Source organism: Carassius carassius, chromosome 15 (assembly GCF_963082965.1).
Source record: "Carassius carassius chromosome 15, fCarCar2.1, whole genome shotgun sequence".
Lineage (NCBI taxonomy): Eukaryota > Metazoa > Chordata > Actinopteri > Cypriniformes > Cyprinidae > Carassius > Carassius carassius.
Window position 1 is genome coordinate 10,865,150 of NC_081769.1, and position 18,499 is coordinate 10,883,648.

The 18,499-nt window shown below is 39.5% G+C and overlaps 2 protein-coding genes across 9 annotated transcripts in view; both read left to right on the forward strand.

The window, feature by feature from the left end:
- cobl (cordon-bleu WH2 repeat protein) overlaps nucleotides 1-4,562 on the forward strand; it is a 128,646-nt gene extending 124,084 nt beyond the window's left edge. For all 5 annotated transcript variants that reach the window (XM_059567339.1, XM_059567341.1, XM_059567342.1 and 2 more), the window contains 4 exons: nucleotides 304-2,048; nucleotides 2,145-2,264; nucleotides 2,987-3,253; nucleotides 3,532-4,562. In XM_059567339.1, the coding sequence (XP_059423322.1) occupies nucleotides 304-2,048; nucleotides 2,145-2,264; nucleotides 2,987-3,253; nucleotides 3,532-3,615 (2,216 nt within the window). In that variant the 3' untranslated portion in view covers nucleotides 3,616-4,562. The remainder of the gene's footprint in view (nucleotides 1-303; nucleotides 2,049-2,144; nucleotides 2,265-2,986; nucleotides 3,254-3,531) is intronic.
- An 11,892-nt stretch (nucleotides 4,563-16,454) lies between these two features.
- The window catches only part of grb10b (growth factor receptor-bound protein 10b), a 122,231-nt gene continuing 120,186 nt past the window's right edge, over nucleotides 16,455-18,499 (forward strand). For 2 of the 4 annotated variants that reach the window (XM_059567344.1, XM_059567346.1), the window contains exon 1: nucleotides 16,455-16,532. The gene's annotated coding sequence lies outside the window, so the exon portion shown is untranslated. Of the gene's footprint in view, nucleotides 16,533-17,055; nucleotides 17,894-18,499 lie in introns of those variants that run through there. The other 2 variants (XM_059567345.1, XM_059567347.1) reach the window with 1 other exon arrangement.

Consider the following 18,499-nt stretch of genomic DNA (forward strand, 5'->3'; position numbering starts at 1 on the left):
TGCTATTTATATAACCAGTTTGATGATTTCAAATGAACAGGTGCTAACACTGTGTTCTATTATCAACACACATAACTGTTCAATTAAATTTTTGTGTTTCATGACCCTTTATAAACCTTCTACAAGTTATTCAACTTTTGTAAAATTAAATAAACATGTTTCCTGGCAACTTAACTATCATATCATGAACAACTTTTGAAGCCCTATGACTAATTTACTCCATAATTGTGTTTTTTCTTTCTTTCTTTCTTTCTTTCTTTCTTTCTTTCTTTCTTTCTTTCTTTCTTTCTTTCTGCATATTAGAAATTAATCACTCAGAAGTAACAACTGTGTTTGTGGATGATGAAATACCTGTGTCCATTGTTGACATGGACATTCCAGTGACAACGATTGATGAAGTTCTTGATGATGACCGGTGCTGCTCGAGTGAATGCAAGGCAGCAATGTTACACAGCTCTCAAGACATCACCAGCAAGTTGTGTGCACCAAGTGAAGCTATCGAAAACAAAACCAACAATGACTGCAGGACAGAGGAGAAACAGTCTGCCCCCGAAAGAAGGCCACCTCCAGACATAAAGAACCAGTCACAAGAGACTACACTCACAGTTATTGAGAAAACCATGAAGCCATCTCCAACCAATGAGAAGCCATCACAAGATACTAAGCTTGTGGAACAGAAGCGAGACACTATGGAAAAGAAAGCTGTCTTTAACGCTGAGACTAAGAGTAAAGCTGTAACTGAAGAATTAAAGAGTCAGAAAGACAAAGTATCACAGAAGTCCCAAAATTTTGTGCGTCCTGCTGTTCAAAGCATTCAAAAGCTTCCTGATGAGAGGCTGGCTACGGCACCTATGGTTCGGAGGTTAAGTACAGACACTGCTTATGAGGAAAGGACACCTATTACCAGAGTCCCAACAACTCAGGGTAAGATCACCCAGAGTTCCTTCTCTCGCTTTGGAATGAAAACCTTCACTGTCATCCCTCCCAAACCAACTGTATCTCAGACCAAGCCTACAGGTTCTCTAGTCATAGGTGCCATTAAGATAGATGAACAGGGCAACATGGTTACTCAGAAACAAATTTACACTGGCCCAAAGAAAAATGCCAATCCCAGCGTTGAAGGTAGTACAGAAACATCCCCACTGGACAAAGCCAAAGCATTCTGGAGCACTGCAGAGAAGCAAGACGAATCAACTACGATCAACCAGGCACCCATATCAAACAATAGAGATACTGATGTGTTCAAACCCTTGATTGTGTCTGAAGTCTCTAAACTTTCAGTGGAAACACCTCCTGAAGAAACACACAAAGAGGTAATTATATTGGAAAGGAAGCCCATATCTGTAGTGGCAAGTAAGCCTTCATTCCCAGAGCCTGCGGAAAATCCCTCTATGTCAGCTGAAAGGCGAGATTTCTCTTTTCTTATACCCTCCAGAAGAACCTCCAGCCAGTACGTAGCTTCTGCCATTGCTAAAAACAATAGCATTATCAACACTAAAGCAGATATCAAACAGGTGCCATCGGAGTCAATTGTTGGTGTTCAAAAACTTGCTACTGCTTTCAAACCCCTCGAAAATTCAGTTCCTTCTTTTGGACACCCTAAACACCTGCAAAGTTACCTCAGTCATGTTGCAGAAAAGCCACCAAGTTCTGAGAGTATAAGCAGTGTTGAAAAAGGCACTCTGCTTGGGGAAGACAGAACCAAAGCTCTGGACTCACATCCCCTAAATATCAAAATCCAGCCGTCTACACATATGTCTGCTCACATTAAACCCATGGAATCTTTCTCTGAAGAAGCCACATCAGTCAGTAAGTTCCCAGACACCTCTGCCAGACAGACGCCAACAGACACCACACATCCAGCACTTACAAAGATGCCAGAGTTACACAAATCTGAGATTCCATCTGAACCAAACCAGGGTAAATTTTTTGGACCAGTTAAGAAGTTCAAGTCTGTTATTTTTAAGCCTGTACAGAAGGAAACTTCTATCCATAGCTCGCTAATGGAGGCCATACAGTCTGGAGATGGCATTGAACGGCTCAGAAAGGTAAACTGTGACTCAGCATGAAAATAAATGCATCAGCTTTTTGGAACATTTAAATGTATTAAGTCTGTCTAATATCTTGCTTTCCACATTGTTCAGTTGTCTGACTTGTCTACGAAGAACACAGTTAGAAAGCTGTCTAAAAATAATGCAGACAATGAGCATTCAGCGCTTCTTTCAGCATTAAGAGCTCCAAGCAACTCTGCGAGATTAAAGAAGGTAAGCTAAATATGACACACAAAGGTGTGGTAGGGTTTAAAAGGGGAGGAAATTTCCGGAAGCTTTCCAAAAGTTTCAGAAGACTGCAGAACATTTTTTTAAAATCCTGGAAAGTTTTCTAAAATTCTGGAAAGATTACAAAAATGTATCTCATATTTTCTGCCCCTTTTGCAACCCTAAGGTGTGGTCACATAAGTGAAATTTTGTGGGCAAAAAAGGTCCATTGTCAATAGTGAACCTGATTCTTATTGAAATAATTGCGTTTTCAGTTGTTGTTGTTGTTGTTGGTGGTGGTGGGTAATTATTATGTTTTTTTTTTTTGTTTAGTTTTTTTTTGAACTGCAAGTGTGAGCGACTAACTATGTGACACTCGCTTTTACACTTAGACTTACAGTTACCTTTGTACTGTGAGGTTCTGCAGGCAAAAAAAGGATAGGCTGGATGTTAAGTGCAAGCAGGTCTTTTTTATGTAGCACTCTATATTCTTGAACAGTGCCATTATAAAGACGTGGTTGAGTAGTACTAGTCACTGCTTGAATGCCCCATTCATGTCAAGTAAATGGCCACACAAATGTCACTGGCTTCTATTTTTTCTATTGGTCAGTTTTGCAAATTCACATCATAGTGCATCAAACTTTAAAAATACTAAGAAAAAACCATTCACATGCAGCCTGGTTGTGATTAAGTTAACTATGAATGCCACATCATTGTTGTATTTCTAGACCAAATCAGGAGCAGCTAAGGAGTTGGAGCAGCTCAGAAAGCTTGAGGAAGAAAGAAATGTCCAGAGAGATGATATCTCACCTCATCCCACTTCTTCTCCTGCTTTTGTGCCACCCCCACCTCCAGCCTTTGGTCCTCCCCCACCTCCACCTTCAGCTCCAGTCAAGCCCCCTCTAGTGCTGCCTGCTGGAAGAAACCCAGAGGTGGCCCGAGAGGCTCTTCTGGAGGCCATTCGCTCAGGATCTGGGGCTCAACGACTGAGGAAGGTAAGAGGCTCATAAAAGCTGTAACTTGTGTCAAAGAATCCTTATGGGGGAAAAAATAGATTTTAGATAAATTTACTACTACTACTACTACTACTACTACAAAAGAACAAAAACAAATGCAGCTTAATTTTATTTATATTTTTTTGTACTGTTTTCTGTCACAGTTGGTCATTCCAAAGACAGTAATGCCAAATACCATGATACAGATTAAATTGCATTTTAAATATTTATTTCTTGAATAAAAACAAAACAAAACATTACAACTTTTAATTACACAGGTCCCTGTCACAGAGACAAGACGGCAAGTGAATGGAAGACTTGGAACCATCCAGGCAACATCACCACTTTCTTATGGACACTAGAACCCTTTACTGGATCACCGTTTGGGTTTACCCATCGCCAAATCTGGTGTTTAAGCATTTGTGCTAATGCTGTTGCAGATAATGCTAACACAATATTCACATCCTTCTTTATAGTTATATGCTGCTTCACATCAGTGCCAATACTAATTTGCCTAGATTCAGGCAGTTTATGTCCTACTGACATTCTAATGATGAGATTAGATATGAAGTTTTTTTTGTAAATGCTGCTTTGAGTTTTTTTTTTTCTTCCATATGGCTGCCTGACTTCTATATCTCTATCAGTATTATACCTGAATATATTATGCAGGTATTTGCTGTTGCATCACAGTATAGGTGGTGGGCTGCAATTGAATCCACCTGCCAATCACAGCAGTCTGTTTTCTTTTTTTTTTTCTTTTTTTTTTCTTTTCTGTTTTTAAAGGAACACTAAGTGGTAAAATGGAAAACACAGAGATTTTTATTTAATTGTTATTATAAAGGTGTTTCTCTTAATGTTTTGTTATTTTCCAAATATATACATATTGATAATTAGATCACAAACTATTTTCATTAGAAAAGTGGAGTAGAAAATTATGTATCGACAATGAATCCTTCTTGACACTCTTTGAAGCATTGTGCAGAAGATACAGATGCTGTATATTTGACCAACACTGATGCACTTTCTCAAAGACTAATTATTTTGAAAGCCTTATAGATATGGTATGATTGGACATAATGTAATCAATTCCTTTTTATCAGTCTGCTGAACTGTGATCTAGAGCTTTCATGGTAATTCAGCTTTAATTTATTTAATTGGGAAAATCACACACTACTATAATTAGAATAATTTGATTTATATATTTACACAAGTTGTAAATGTATTTATGTTGTTGCAATTTAGCACTATAGTCTGTATGACTGTTTGCCTGTACAGTGATAATCTTATTGAATAAATGACTTGGATATCAGTCAACAGATGGATATTTTGTAAAAAAAGAAATATATATATATATATATATATATATATATATATATATATATATATATATATATATATATATTGACACTTATAAATGACACTAATATAGCTAAGTTTAAATCTGACACTAAACCATAAGTGTAAGGGAAAGATTTTTAAATAATGCTTTTGTAATGGTTTTTTTTTTTTGATTGCAACACAAACTGAATCAAACTTGTAAATCAATAAATAAAAATGTTTTAGAGTCTCTCCGTTAACATTGCTTGCAGTTATTTTGAAAAATGGCTTATTGTATGCATATACTCCAAAAGAAATGGCTGCAGGACTTTTTACAATTTTATAAACATATTAATAATGTTGTCTGCAAACTGTGCACTTCATGTTATTGTTTTAGTCTGGATGCCATTAGCATTGCTTGTCATAGTGTTGTCATAGCTTAGTAAAATAAAACTGATGCTCCAAGCTGCAGACATACAGTACATTCAGAGAATTCAAAATAACACAAATGTGTTAAACTAATTGTAAAAGTCTTAAAAATGCCAAAAATAAATGGATAATTTTATCTTGTTTTACATGTTAAACAGTGGTACCCAATCCCAATGTTTTACAATGTTATGTTAGGTTTACATTTTAAAACAGCTTGCCAGCATACAGGACACAATTTTAAAGCACTAATACATGATTCTGAAGGTTCATCTCCTGACAGGTAAAACTGGCTTGTCATGCAAGACTATATAACTCTTGCACCATGTCTTCATTTATCGCTTAACTTGTTCATCTTGTTCTCCAGCTGTCTCTGACAACGGTCCAGGCATATGTTTGGACAATTGCCATGATACCGTTGCATTCTCCATATGATGAACAAAAAGGCTTTCCAAAGCAGCCCTTACTGGCTTGGTAGTTTAAGATTAATTATACAGCCGATAATGGTGAGCAACTTTCCCTTGAGACTGATTGAAATAAGATACAAAAAAAATAAAAATAAATAATGGTTAGATGGGGATTGAAATCACAGTGTTTTTTATTTTGTTTTGTGCAATCCAAGGCATCACAAGCCAAAAGATGCGGGAACTTACAGTTACAGTATGTCTTCCTGTTATTATTAATATTATTGGTTTTCTTCTTGCTAGAAAGGTGATCACTTAATCTAAAATCAAACAAGTTTAAGTCAGTCCAGATAGCCAGATATTTTACAGAAAGTTTAAAGGATTAGATCTACCTGACTTGAGGCTGAGGGGACCGAAAACTGTCAGGTTTGGTTCAGTCTCTCATCCTCTTGTTAGGTCTTCAACTTAATACCCACACAGACCTCTATCAAAAGCCATATATAAACTAATAGTTATGAGGATACTGTATACCAAAGGTTACAGACTTCTTTACTGGCAATGATGGATGACCACATCATGAACTCTCTCATGATTTACAAAAACATCCTAGTAAGTCTGTTTCTTGTAACTGGAATTAATTATGGTTTGTAAAATCCAGCAAGATATTAATAGACCTTTAATTACAGTCAACCCATGACAGACAGGTTCTCCAGTGTTATCATTTGCAGTTTCTCTTAATCCGCATCATAAAAAGTGTTATCCATTATGCAAGCATTTTTTTTTTACTTGTATGCCTGACAAACGGCAATTTAGAACCACTAATTTGTTAGTTTCTAAGTGCTTATTTAATAGTCTATTTATTTTGGGTGAATGCAAAAGTCCCCTTTCAAAAATATTCCTTGTATCCAAGAGAGGCCTGTTGATATGCACTACCATGCCTCATTCAGCATCATAAACCATCCTCTCTTTCCTATATTAATGTGTTATTACATATTTTGGCAGCACCCATGTGCTCTGAGGGTTGTGGGCTGGAGGTTAGAGGCAGGCTCCTCCTCACCCTGATGGGGTAATCCCCTCTATGGCGGATGGCAGTAAATTCTTCCCCTCCCACAATCCCTCTGTTGGTCAGAATTCCGGCTCGTTTGTGGCTAATCTGATATGTGTTACGAAACTGCAAAATGACTGTTTGCTTCCAAACCGGGGATGCCGTTACTATAGGAAAACAAACTGGAGAAATTAGATCAAAGGTCACAGTGATATATTTTATATATGAAAGCTGCATCAATCCTATAGAATTGTATGGTGAATAAGCAGGTTTTTGAATCTGGCCTTCTCATGTACTGTACATGTATAGAGTATATTTTGACATTTCAGACACTGAAATGTTTGAAAGTATATTTGGTTGAGTAACTAAACTTAAAAGGTCAACATATTTAAGTTACAACTGAATAGGACACAGATCAACTCCACTATATCTGCTGTACGGCTAAGCAGTTATTTGTATATATTCTTCTTTTAAAATGAGCTTTCATCTGTTAAAACAGTTATGTGTTGCCCTAAAGCAGTTTTTCCCAAATGGGGGTTCATGAGTGAACCGCAAGGGGTTTGTAATATTATGAAAAGATTAATAATTATAATAATATTAATTATAAAATCTTAATAACAGTACTTTTCATTATTATTATTATCAAATAATTATTTTATATAAAACAGTTAAGACATACTACATCTACTATTATAATCGGCATCAGAGTACCGTCAACATACAAATGTGTTGTTAAATTATTAAAATACTAACTTTAACCACACTCTTAAAAATAAAGCTGCTTCACGATGACATAGAATAATCTTTTGTCTAAATTGTTCCATAAAGAACCTTTAACATCTGAAGAACCTTTCTGTTTCACAAAAGGTTCTTTGTGGCGAAAGAAGTTTCCTCAGATTATAAAAAGTAAGAAAGAGATGATTTTTTTAAAGAACATTTGACTGAATGATTTTTTTGTGGAATCAAAAATGGTTCTTCTATATGGCATCGCTTGAAGAACCTTTTGAAGCACCTTTATTTTTAAGGGTGTAAGTTTGGGAACTCCTGCCCTCAAGAACATCTTGGAAGTAAACAAGGTGGAAGGATGAGATGTGTACTTCCAAAAGTGGGTTTGAACAGGAATGGCATTTTTACTTTCCTGAAAGGACCTTTTTGTTCAGCGTGAAGAACAATCCTCTACAAAACATCTTTAGTACAGTGGAAAGGTTCTTTATGAAACTCTTGATGCCAACAAAGAGCTTTCATGTTTAAGAGTAAATGCTAGAATCATAGAGAACGCTTCAGTTACTTAACATAACCTCGGTTCCCTACATAAGGGAACGAGCGTTATGTATGGGAAAACTCCTTTTTTCCTTTCTACTGAAGCCTGATTTGTTCACGTTTGTGTAGCTGCACAAACCAATGGTGCTTTAGCCCACCAAAAGGGGCGAGGCCGACTGCTATATAAGTCAGCCTATAGCGCCATTCATCAGATCATTCGACTGAAGCGGCGATCATCGATTCATGCAGCTTGTAGTGTGGCAAATGACATATATATTTCAGGGAACCGAGGTTACGTTAAGTGACCTAAGTGTGCTCTTTCGAATGTTAACTCCCGTTATGTATGGGAACGAATCCAATCACGCAGCACTACGAGAAACAAATACATGCTGCTCTGCGAGCCCAGTGTTAGAGTACTAATAAGGGCCCTAAGGGACTTAGGAATTATCTCGCCCCAACCATAGCTGAGGGCATGAGAACCACTAACCATATGGGAGGATTAAACCGATAGAATCCGCACCTGCAGAGCAGTAATGTCTAAGTTATAGAATCTGGCAAAAGTGAATGGCGACGACCAGCTGGCGGCTGCACAGATCTCACTGACAGATATCCCACTGGACCACGCCCATGAGGAGGCCATTCCCCTTGTGGAGTGGGCGTTCACACCAATGGGGCATTCCAGTATTTCTAATGCATAAGCCAGAGCTATTGCATCAACAATCCAGCAAGACAGTTTTTGCTTAGTGACTGGCAGACCCTTCTGGTGGCATTCATGGCAAATAAACAGCTGTTCAGGCTGCCTTAACAATTAAGAACGCTCCACATAGACTCTCAGAGCCCTAACAGGGCAGAGAGGTTTCAGTCCCTGCTTGCTGTCTGCAGCGGGGAGCGCCAATAGGGATATTACTTGCTCTCTAAAGGGAGTAGAGAGCACTTTAGGAACATAGCAGTGTCTCGGTTTCAAAATGGCCTTGCAGTCATTGAGCCCAAACTCAAGACACGAAGCACTGACCAACAGCGCTTGTAAGTCACCCACACGCTTTATTAACGTAATGATTGAATATTTATTATCAAAACACACAGTAGACACTTCAAGTAGACATACTTTGACAGAAATGTCATGTAGTTTTATTACTTATGGTTTAGAACTTCGTAATGATACATATTCAGTCAGTAGCCTTCACAGTGAATATTGATAAGGGAGATGTCAAGACACTTTTAGATTACATTAGATTTATCTTTATTGTCAATGTGTAGAGTACAAGTACAGAGACAATTCAATGCAGTTAGTGTCTAACCAGAAGTGCAAAAAAAGTGTGGTATAGACGTAGTGTATTATAAACAGTAAATGACATGAAAGTTGTATACAGTTAACCTAGTGGTACGGTTTACAGTAAGGATGTTAATTTCAAATTTATTTGTATACCGCTTTTCACAATACATATTGTTTCAAAGCAGCTTTACAGAAAATGCATTTCAGAAATGTATTAATTTAGTGCATAACATATCGCCAGAATCGAGTCGTCTCTTCACAGTCGTCGAGTCGTCTCTTCACAGGTGTTGGGGCATCTGAAGTTTCCATGAGAGGCTGGATACAAACTGGAGCTGACATAGTCTATAACAAAAAAGCAGATGGGAAATAATTAACATAGTTGCTTTTCATAATATTAATGCATTTGGTCTAATTTGAACTGACATTCAGCCAAGTATGGTGACCCATACTCAGAATTTGTGCTCTGCATTTAACCCATCCGAAATGCACACACACAGAGCAGTGAACACACACACACTGTGAGCACACACCCGGAGCAGTGGGCAGCCATTTATGCTGCAGCGCCCAGGAAGCAGTTGGGGGTTCGATGCCTTGCTCAAGGGCACCTAAGTCGTGGTATTGAAGGTGGAGAGAGAACTGTACATGCACTCCCCCCACCCACAATTCCTGCCGGCCCGGGACTCGAACTTACAACCTTTCGATTGGGAGTCCGACTCTCTAACCATTAGGCCACGACTTCCCCTGTAACTGTAGTATAAAAGGTATGAGATGCATTATGTGAACGCTTGGCTAAAGAGATGCGTCTTTAATCTAGTTTTAAACTGGGACAGCGAGTCTGAGCCTCAAACAATATCAGGAAGGCCATTCCAGAGTTTAGGAGCTAAATGTGAAAACACCCTCCCTCCTTGAGTGGACTTTTCCTTTAGATATCCTAGGAATGACCAGAAGCCTCAAATTTAGTGATCTTAAAGAGCGCGATGGATTGTAGGGCGATAGAAGATCCGTTAAATACACACACACACACACACACACACACACATATATATATATATATATATATATCATAGACTGTAAAAAAAGATGGACGACTCGCCTTCGCTCTCTTCCATTGGTCAAAACTGAAGCCGCCAGTGTCCCGATATGGCGCTGACATCTTGGACTTGCGCCTGCGCAGATAGCGATCTAGGGACCAGTTCTGCGCAGTAGCAAGCAGGAAGTAAAGCCTTAAAGCCGCGAAATCAACGGCCCCGCCCCTGTGCCCCGCCCTCACTCTCCCTCGCAGAATGCACATACCGTAATCTGCACTGTTTTGGAAGTGGAGTCCTGCTCCTGTGAACTCTGTCTGCTCCGTTCCACTCCAATCTCATTAAAATAAGGTAAATACAATCTCCTCAGTCCTCCGAAGATCATGAAAAAAACCTGTTGACGCTTCAGTGCCTCCTCGGCTCAGAGAGCTGTCAATCACAGCTGTCAATCACGACGTCACACCACCGTTTTTAGAGCATTAAATAACTATCTAAAAAACAACTTATTTTAAAAACGAACACTTGAATTTACATTAGCGTGATACAAACTACAGTAAATGACAAAAAAGAGCTTCGGAAAAAAGATATTTGAAGGGTAATTTAATTGTTTAGTTGGTCTCGCGCCCCTTTGAATAACATGGGGAGGCGGGGTTTATGACCTATACTAGGACCACTCACCAGGGGGCGATCGAGACGTTTTGGCTTCACTTTTCAGGGCTTGTGCGGCATGTGCTGGCTATATATATATATAAATAACAAATAACAAAGAACATGTACAATCATCCAAAATTATTAAAAGTGATTCAAATAGCACATGCACACATACATGCATAAACGCACACATAAATTTTTTTTTCGTTTCCTTCTATCTACATCAAACCGAATAATAACCCATCCAAAACAGACATATATATAATCCCAGGCACCATACTGTCAGTATACAATATCCCCTCGAGTCATTTTCGTATCGATTCAATATAGGCTGTTCATTTATAGTCTCTTAAAATTGCTTATTGTTCTACATGATTTCATCTCTTCACGTAAGACATTTGCCCAATAGGCTAATATTCAAATAATTGTGAGCTAGGTGTTAAATCATGCAGTTTTGGTTAATAAATCATGGTCAAAAACACTTGAACAAAAAAACGTTTTTCTTTATTTCACGTTATGTAGGCTATGACATTTTGTAGATGGCTTCCGACCAGGATGAAAGGGATCACATTCATCTTCAAGCGTAGATCTATAAATAAATAAAGGAACATTAACCACGATTGACAATGAGATTTTTCTTACACTGCCTGTATAATTTCCTGATAATTTCTCCATTCCCCGTCAATATACCGGCCGTTACCCATACTTCATTATTTAATAAAGTAGATAAATTATTAAAGTTCATGGATAAAAGCTACTTCATATGTATTCACTTGCCACATACCAAATTATTTCCAATTCCCCAAAAACGTTGTTGAAATATTTTGTCCCATTGCTTTTATGGACTCTATATCTATGGGCTTCTCTCTTGACATCTCCCCGATTGCCTGCGAGCTTCTCCTCCTGTCTGTACAGTAATTTCTCTACTGTGCGACAGAGAGTGGTTATGACGCAATCGTTTGCCTATTTTTACAAAAACTGTTTCTACGGGGCCATAATGTAACATGGAAGGTAATGGAGCCCTTTATACATTGTCGTGTATCTTTAGAAATAAATAATGGACAAATGGAGTCTTTAAATGCCTCAGATGTAAAGTTATTCGCTGTCAAAGTGACGCCAAAATGAATGGGAGTCAATGGGATGCTAACGCAAGTGGAGTTCTGCTACAAGATGGCGGCACGTGGCCGACTTCAACTTCCGGTCGACTTCCTTCCCGCCTGGTTTTAAGCGATAAGAGCCGCAAGTCAGCTGAACTGAACAGCTCAAATGAGGGCTTTTTCAGGGCCCCCTGGGACCATGGATAAGTCCCAACATGGCACAGTTTAAGGGCGAGGAGGATTCAGACTCCTCGCGCCTTTCAGAAATTTAACGACCAAGTCGTTTCTGCCTATTGAGTAGCTAGCCTTGAGAGAATGATTCGCCGCCATGGCCGCCACATATACTCTGAGTGGATGGGGCGCGCCCCTTATCCAACAGCTCTTGCAGAAAAGTCAGCACGCAGGACACATCACATGAAAACGGGTCCTCTTGCCATTTCTGGCCATAGAGCCGTCTCGTAGATGGTGCCCTTGCCTCAAGAATGATGTTGCTTTCTCTTGTTGGCAGCTTATCAGACTCCCGTTGAGGCACCAGACATGAAGGCTCCACAACTCTGGGCGGGGATGCCAAATCATGCCTTTCGCCTGCGAGAGAAGGTCCCTCCTCAACAGGATGGGCCACGGGACCATCGTCACCAGCTGCATCAGCTCTGGGAACCAAGCCTGGTTCTTCCAGAGTGGAGCTACTAGGAGGAGGGAGCATTTGGTTTCCTTGACTCGCCTGGGAATCAGGGCGATGGGAGGAAATGCATACAAGTGAGCCCTTGGCCAGTCATGGGCCAGGGGATCTCTCTGTATCGAGAAAAATGTTGGGCAATGAGAGTTGTCTTCCGAGGCTAAGGGGTCTACCTCTGCCTTCCCGAAGACCGCCCAAATTCGCTGTACCGTCTGAGGATGCAGCGCCCAATCTCCCGGGGCTACCTTGCCTCTGGACAGCATGTTTGCTCCCGGGTTCATCTTGCCCAGCACATGAATCGCCCTTAGTAAGAGGAGTTCTTTCTGTGCCCAGAGAAGGAGGCGATGAACCAATTTGTATAAGGAGTGAGACCTGAGGCCGCCTTAGTGATTGATTTAAGACATCACTGTCGTGTTGTCTGAACGGACCAGGATGTGGTCCACCCTGACCGGAAACCTCTTCAACCGCTAAGTGTGGGTCGGGACTTGGGCTTTTAGCCAAAATTGGAGGGGCCACATGTGGAGCAGGCCCAGTGGAGTTAAAGAGGCAGCAGTAGCCATAAGGCCGAGCAGCCTCTGAAAAACCCTCAGGGGATGTGTCGTCCCTGGTGTGAGGGAAGCCGTCAATCGATGAATTGTCAGGGACCAATTTGGTGAGATCCATGCCAGCATTAGGGCGGAGTCCAGAACCTTTCCCAGAAAGACAGTTCATCGTCTAGGCAACAGCTGGCTCTTGCGTGGGTTGATGACCAAGCCAAGGCACTCTAAGTGGCTGAGCAACAGATCTTTGTGAGCATTCAGTTCCCATTCTGATCTGGCCGTATAATGGTATTTGAGAGGTTTTATTTTCTCGAGTCTACGTTCGAGTAAGTTATTGCTAGAGGATGAGGAATTTCGCTTTTTAAAGTATTTGGGTTTGCTATCACAGCGGTAAAATATTCGGGCACGTACTGTACCTGCAGGAGGTGACCCGCTGCAAACTAAACTTCATCTCTCTAGCGCCTCAGGGTGGCTTCGGCTGCTGGTGGTCCAGCACATCTTATGGGCAGGGACCTTGATACTTCAGGAAGGGAAAGCACTTCGACGGCCTGAAGTGCCGTTTCAGTCCAGGCTCCGTCTTTCGCTGAGGCTGATGCTGCGCCGGCTTTGCGGACTGAGCAGCGGGGCTCTTCTGGTGGCCCACAGCCGTGGTGCTAGGACGTTTAGGGAGGAAGTGATGCAGCGCCTGCGACATCTTCATCATCTTCAGTGAACCCATGCACAGCAGAGCCAAATAACACTTTCGTCGAGACTGGCAAGTTGAGGAAGGCCATTTTTTCAGCGTCCCTGATCTCTATCAGCGTCAGCCAGAGGTGGCGCTCCAACACCACCAGGCTGGCCATGGTCTTGCCAATCACTTGCGCTGTGGCCTTTGAGGCGCACAGAGTGAGATCTGTTGCTGTGCGCAGCTCTTTAAAGGCCTCCTGGTGCTCTTGGCCAGACTCATCCATACTGTGGAGAAGTATGGCTTGAAACACATGTAGGATCGCCATTGTGTGCAGCACCAAGCTGGCCTGCCCGGCTGATGGTAAGCCCTGTTTGCGATAGCTGAGGTGATCCTGCAGGGGCTTAGATGGATGGCTACATGGCCCTTTATGCCGAGGGCAGATGGTGGACACCGATGTCTGGCGATCGTTTCCTCCAGGGGAGGAAGTTTGGTGTTTCCCTTTTTGTCAGTGCCGTCAACGGTGGTAAAAGCTGCTGCAGTAGAGGGGTTTACCCGTGCCGAGTAGGGGGCTCGCCACATCTTGGTAAGCTTATCATGGACGGCTGGCAAGAATGGGGCTGGGTGCTGGCGGGAGGACTGCTGGCTGATCTCTGGCAGGAACCATTCGTCCAGTAAGCCATGGGCAGGCTCATCCGGAGCCGACCACTTGAGGCCCAGGTCCTCCATGGCCTCTGCGAGTACACAAACTTGAAAAAAATCAGGCTTCAGCAGAAAGGAAAAAAAGGAGTTTTCCATGCATAACAGAGTGAATGTTCGAAAGGGAACTTTGTAGTCTCACATACAAAGGCTTGCCACATCACAGATGTTTAAATGCATTCATAAAATATTTCAGAAAACTTATATTTGGTTACACAATATGAAATTACAGGCCATCTGTATGGTAGTCTACTCTTAAAACTTAGCATACATACAAAATAAAAATGTATAATTTTACTCTTGCAGGAAATTATGACACTTGTTGCAATCCCACGTTGTTCCTCATTATATGCCTACTTCTAAATGGAAGTAGCAAGTATCAAACCATAGTGCATGACTGATAAAAAGCAGAGGGACAAGCATACCCCAGTATCCAATTTCATTACAAAATACATGCACTCGTCAACTCATTTTATAGGGTCTTTAAAAATTAAGCTCATTAGAACCCTAACACCATGATGCCAGAGAACATTTTTCCACAAAACCACCACCATCTCCAGCTTCACAGAGAGCAATCCTTGTCCTGTGGATTTAAAGAACCCAGAACACAATACACTGATCTGAAGAACATGATTTCCTAAGAATCATCACATAAACAAAAGTTATGCAGAACTTTTATTTATGACTGTATAACAATTTCCAACTACAATCTTGCACCTCTGAATGAGTTCTACAGTGTCCTTGTCTTATGTGTATTAGGTTACATATGATTCACAGATTCAGAGCTATTAGATATTTGTTTTAAAGTGTTATTTCACCCAAAAATGAAATTTCTTTCATTAATTGCTCACCCTCATGCCGTTCCAAACCTGTATGACCTTTGTTCATCTTCAGAACACAAATTAAGATATTGTTGAATGACATGGTGAGTAATTAATGACAGAATTTTCATTTTGGGGTCAATTAACCCTTTAATAGCTACTCTTTCTTCTGTTCAAAAATACCTTCTTACCTAAGAGACACAACAACAAAGCGAAACTGATAAAGTCTGCAAGACTTCTGTGTGCTTTAATGGGCAAAATAAAATGGGGTATACTTTTCTTTGATTACTCATGCACTTGCACTTCTGTGTTTTATCATTCTCAAAAAGACTTCTGACTATGTCCTAAATGAATGACTTTGATAACTGCTCAGTATTAAACCAGTGAACACATTCTCTTTAGCCAAGAGTTGGCTCCTTTAACAAGACTGCAAGTAACCATTGCGCATTCTGCATGCCTAAAAAGTGAAATCATCATTCTCACAATATCAGTATAACTGTTCAATCTTTTTTTCACATTAGAATTTAACATCATGAAAAAAAAAAAAAAAAAAAAAAAATATATATATATATATATATATATATATATATATATATATATATATATATGTATGTGTGTATATATATATATATATATATATATATATATATGTATGTATGTATATATATATATATATATATTTACGTATATATATATATATAGATATATATATATATATATATATATATATATATATATATATAGATAAATATTTACGTATATATATATATATATATATATATATATATATATATATATATATATATATATATATATATATATATATATATATATATAATTATATAGTAACCTCATTGTAGTTTTACAGCTGGAAAAACAGTCAAATAAAACGTGCCCAAGGCAAAGTAGCTAACTGACCTTTTCTACACGACACGACCCAATAACAGAAACCGTGCTCGGTATGATTTAACGTTCAAAAACCTGATCCATGAGCTCGTGGGGGCTATTTTAATTGCCGAGGACATAATTTAAAGTCAGAGTTTAAGCCGTAAAGGGCAAGCAATTATGTGTTAAACGTGTTTGTGTGTGTGTGTGTGTGTGTGTGTACACACAGCCTTGTTGTGGGTAATGCTTTAACCGTGTGTGCTCCGAGCCGTGTCACGCGCTCGGCTTATTCAACGCACACATTGGGTCGCGCGGGGGTCTGGCCAGAACGCGGAATTCTAGTGGCTGATGACGGGGTGGTGTTGCCCTGGAGTGGGCGGGGTCTGGTTTGTGTGGGCGGAGATTTTGGGATCCTGACAGCGCGCAGCAGCACACACATACATACACACTCACACATTTACAGTGAATAAGACACGGTTGTCCAATGCTATAGAGAGGTAAGCGATTTTTTTGTTTTACTCTAACTCCTATATTTTCTTTCGAAACAAGCGTTCACTCAAAAGTTTAATATGTGAGTGTGCACTGGGAGGAAAAGGCGGGTGTAGGGTGCCCTAAAGAAGAACTTGTGAGTAAATAAGACCAGTGGGCGAGAGAGGGCTGAGAGGTGTGGCTTCTGTCCTAGAATCATAGAGAGTAAAGGCAACTTCAGTGTTGCAGCATTAGAATCAAATACTGTAGAGCAGTAATTCAAAGCTTAATATTTAGGCTGTAAAATGTTTTGTCAGACTGGCTTCATGTTGGTATTATATAAAATAAATGTTATCACTGGTCATATTCATTCAAATCAAAACCTGAACCGAATGATTCAGAATGAATCACTACTACTACTACTACTTAATAAATAAATAAATACAATCTTAGTTGCCTATTACCTCTTTATCACAATGCACAAATGTAACATGCAAAAGCAACGCACTACCGAAAATCAGAAAATAGCAGCAGAAGATCCTACTAACTAGATAAGTCTGACATGTAACGTTACAATGTGAACATTAAGGGCAGTGATGTAAGCGTACAATACACGCTGTTCTTTGGTTAACTGCATGTAATTACCTTAGTAAATGTGGTAAAACTATATTTAAAAAAAACAATTTACAATATTTGTATGCATATTAAGCCAAGTAATGTATGCATTACTCTCGTGTTTTTCCAAAACTGTGTGACTTTCTTTCTTCTCTGGAACATAAAATATTTTTTTTTTTTGAGAAATATCTTAGTGATTTTTTTTTCTGTCCATACAATACAAATCGATGGACACTAAATTGGTTTGGTTACCACATCTATAAAATAGCTAACCTCTTTTGTTTACCATAAAAGAAAGGAAGTCATGTAGGTTTGGCACCACCCAAAGGTGAGTCAATGATGACAAACAGCTAATTTCTGGGTGAACTATTCTCTTAAACAGCTCTGATTGTGTGACTGTTTACGTCAGCCATGTCAAAATGTTTAGTTAAATCAGGACAGTCTGCACTTTCATTTATAGTTGACATCAATTCTGATGACAGATGACAAATAGGTCCTATTTCATTCTCGGGAGGTTCCTCCTCTGACAGGTTGAGGCTGAAGACAAAATTTAGTCAGAGGATGATGAAGCTTTAAAGGGTGGGGCTATTGTAAGAGGAGGAGTTGTTTGGTGTGTATTGGAGAGAGTCAGCTAAGAGATACATTGTGGACACTTGCATTGGGATATTAGAGATCTTGAAGCAGAAGCAGTAATGGTAAAGCAGTCTTTTAATACTGTGTGCATTTAGATCTCTGTGACCGGACAGACACAGGGCTTTACACACACCAGACACTGGTGAGTTTTGGTTAATCAATGCTTTTAAATGGGTCCACAATTATTTAAACCCCCATTTAAAGAGCATGACAAAGTTAAAAAGCTTTGAGTGGTGATTCATGCATGATGTAGTGCTGAAGGAGCATGGAAGGGAGGGTTGTGTGTGTAGATAAAAGTGGGTAAGGTTCTCAGCTTATTATTTATGAATTAATACAAAAGATGTATGTGTATGTAATGTAGAAACATGATGTTCTGAGTCATTTTCATCCTCATGGATACTGACATGTATTTAATTTCTGGCAAGCTTTATGAGGCAAGTTGTGAACAAAAAGGTGAGTTGCTTCCTTAAATGTAAAACCGAAATACCCCTAAATTATATTCTTATTATTGAATGTCTTAAATATTATTTTGATTGTCGCTATCACATATACTGTACTTGCTTAGTTAATTGCTTGAACATACCTTTATATAGCCTATGTAATGATTACACATTAAAGGGATAATTCACCCCAAAATAAATAGATAGACATATGTAAGGGATAATGTACATTCACGTTTTAAAATCTTACCAGTTTGTTAGTTATCTTATAATCCATTACAGCATACAAAACAATCGTAATAAAAAAA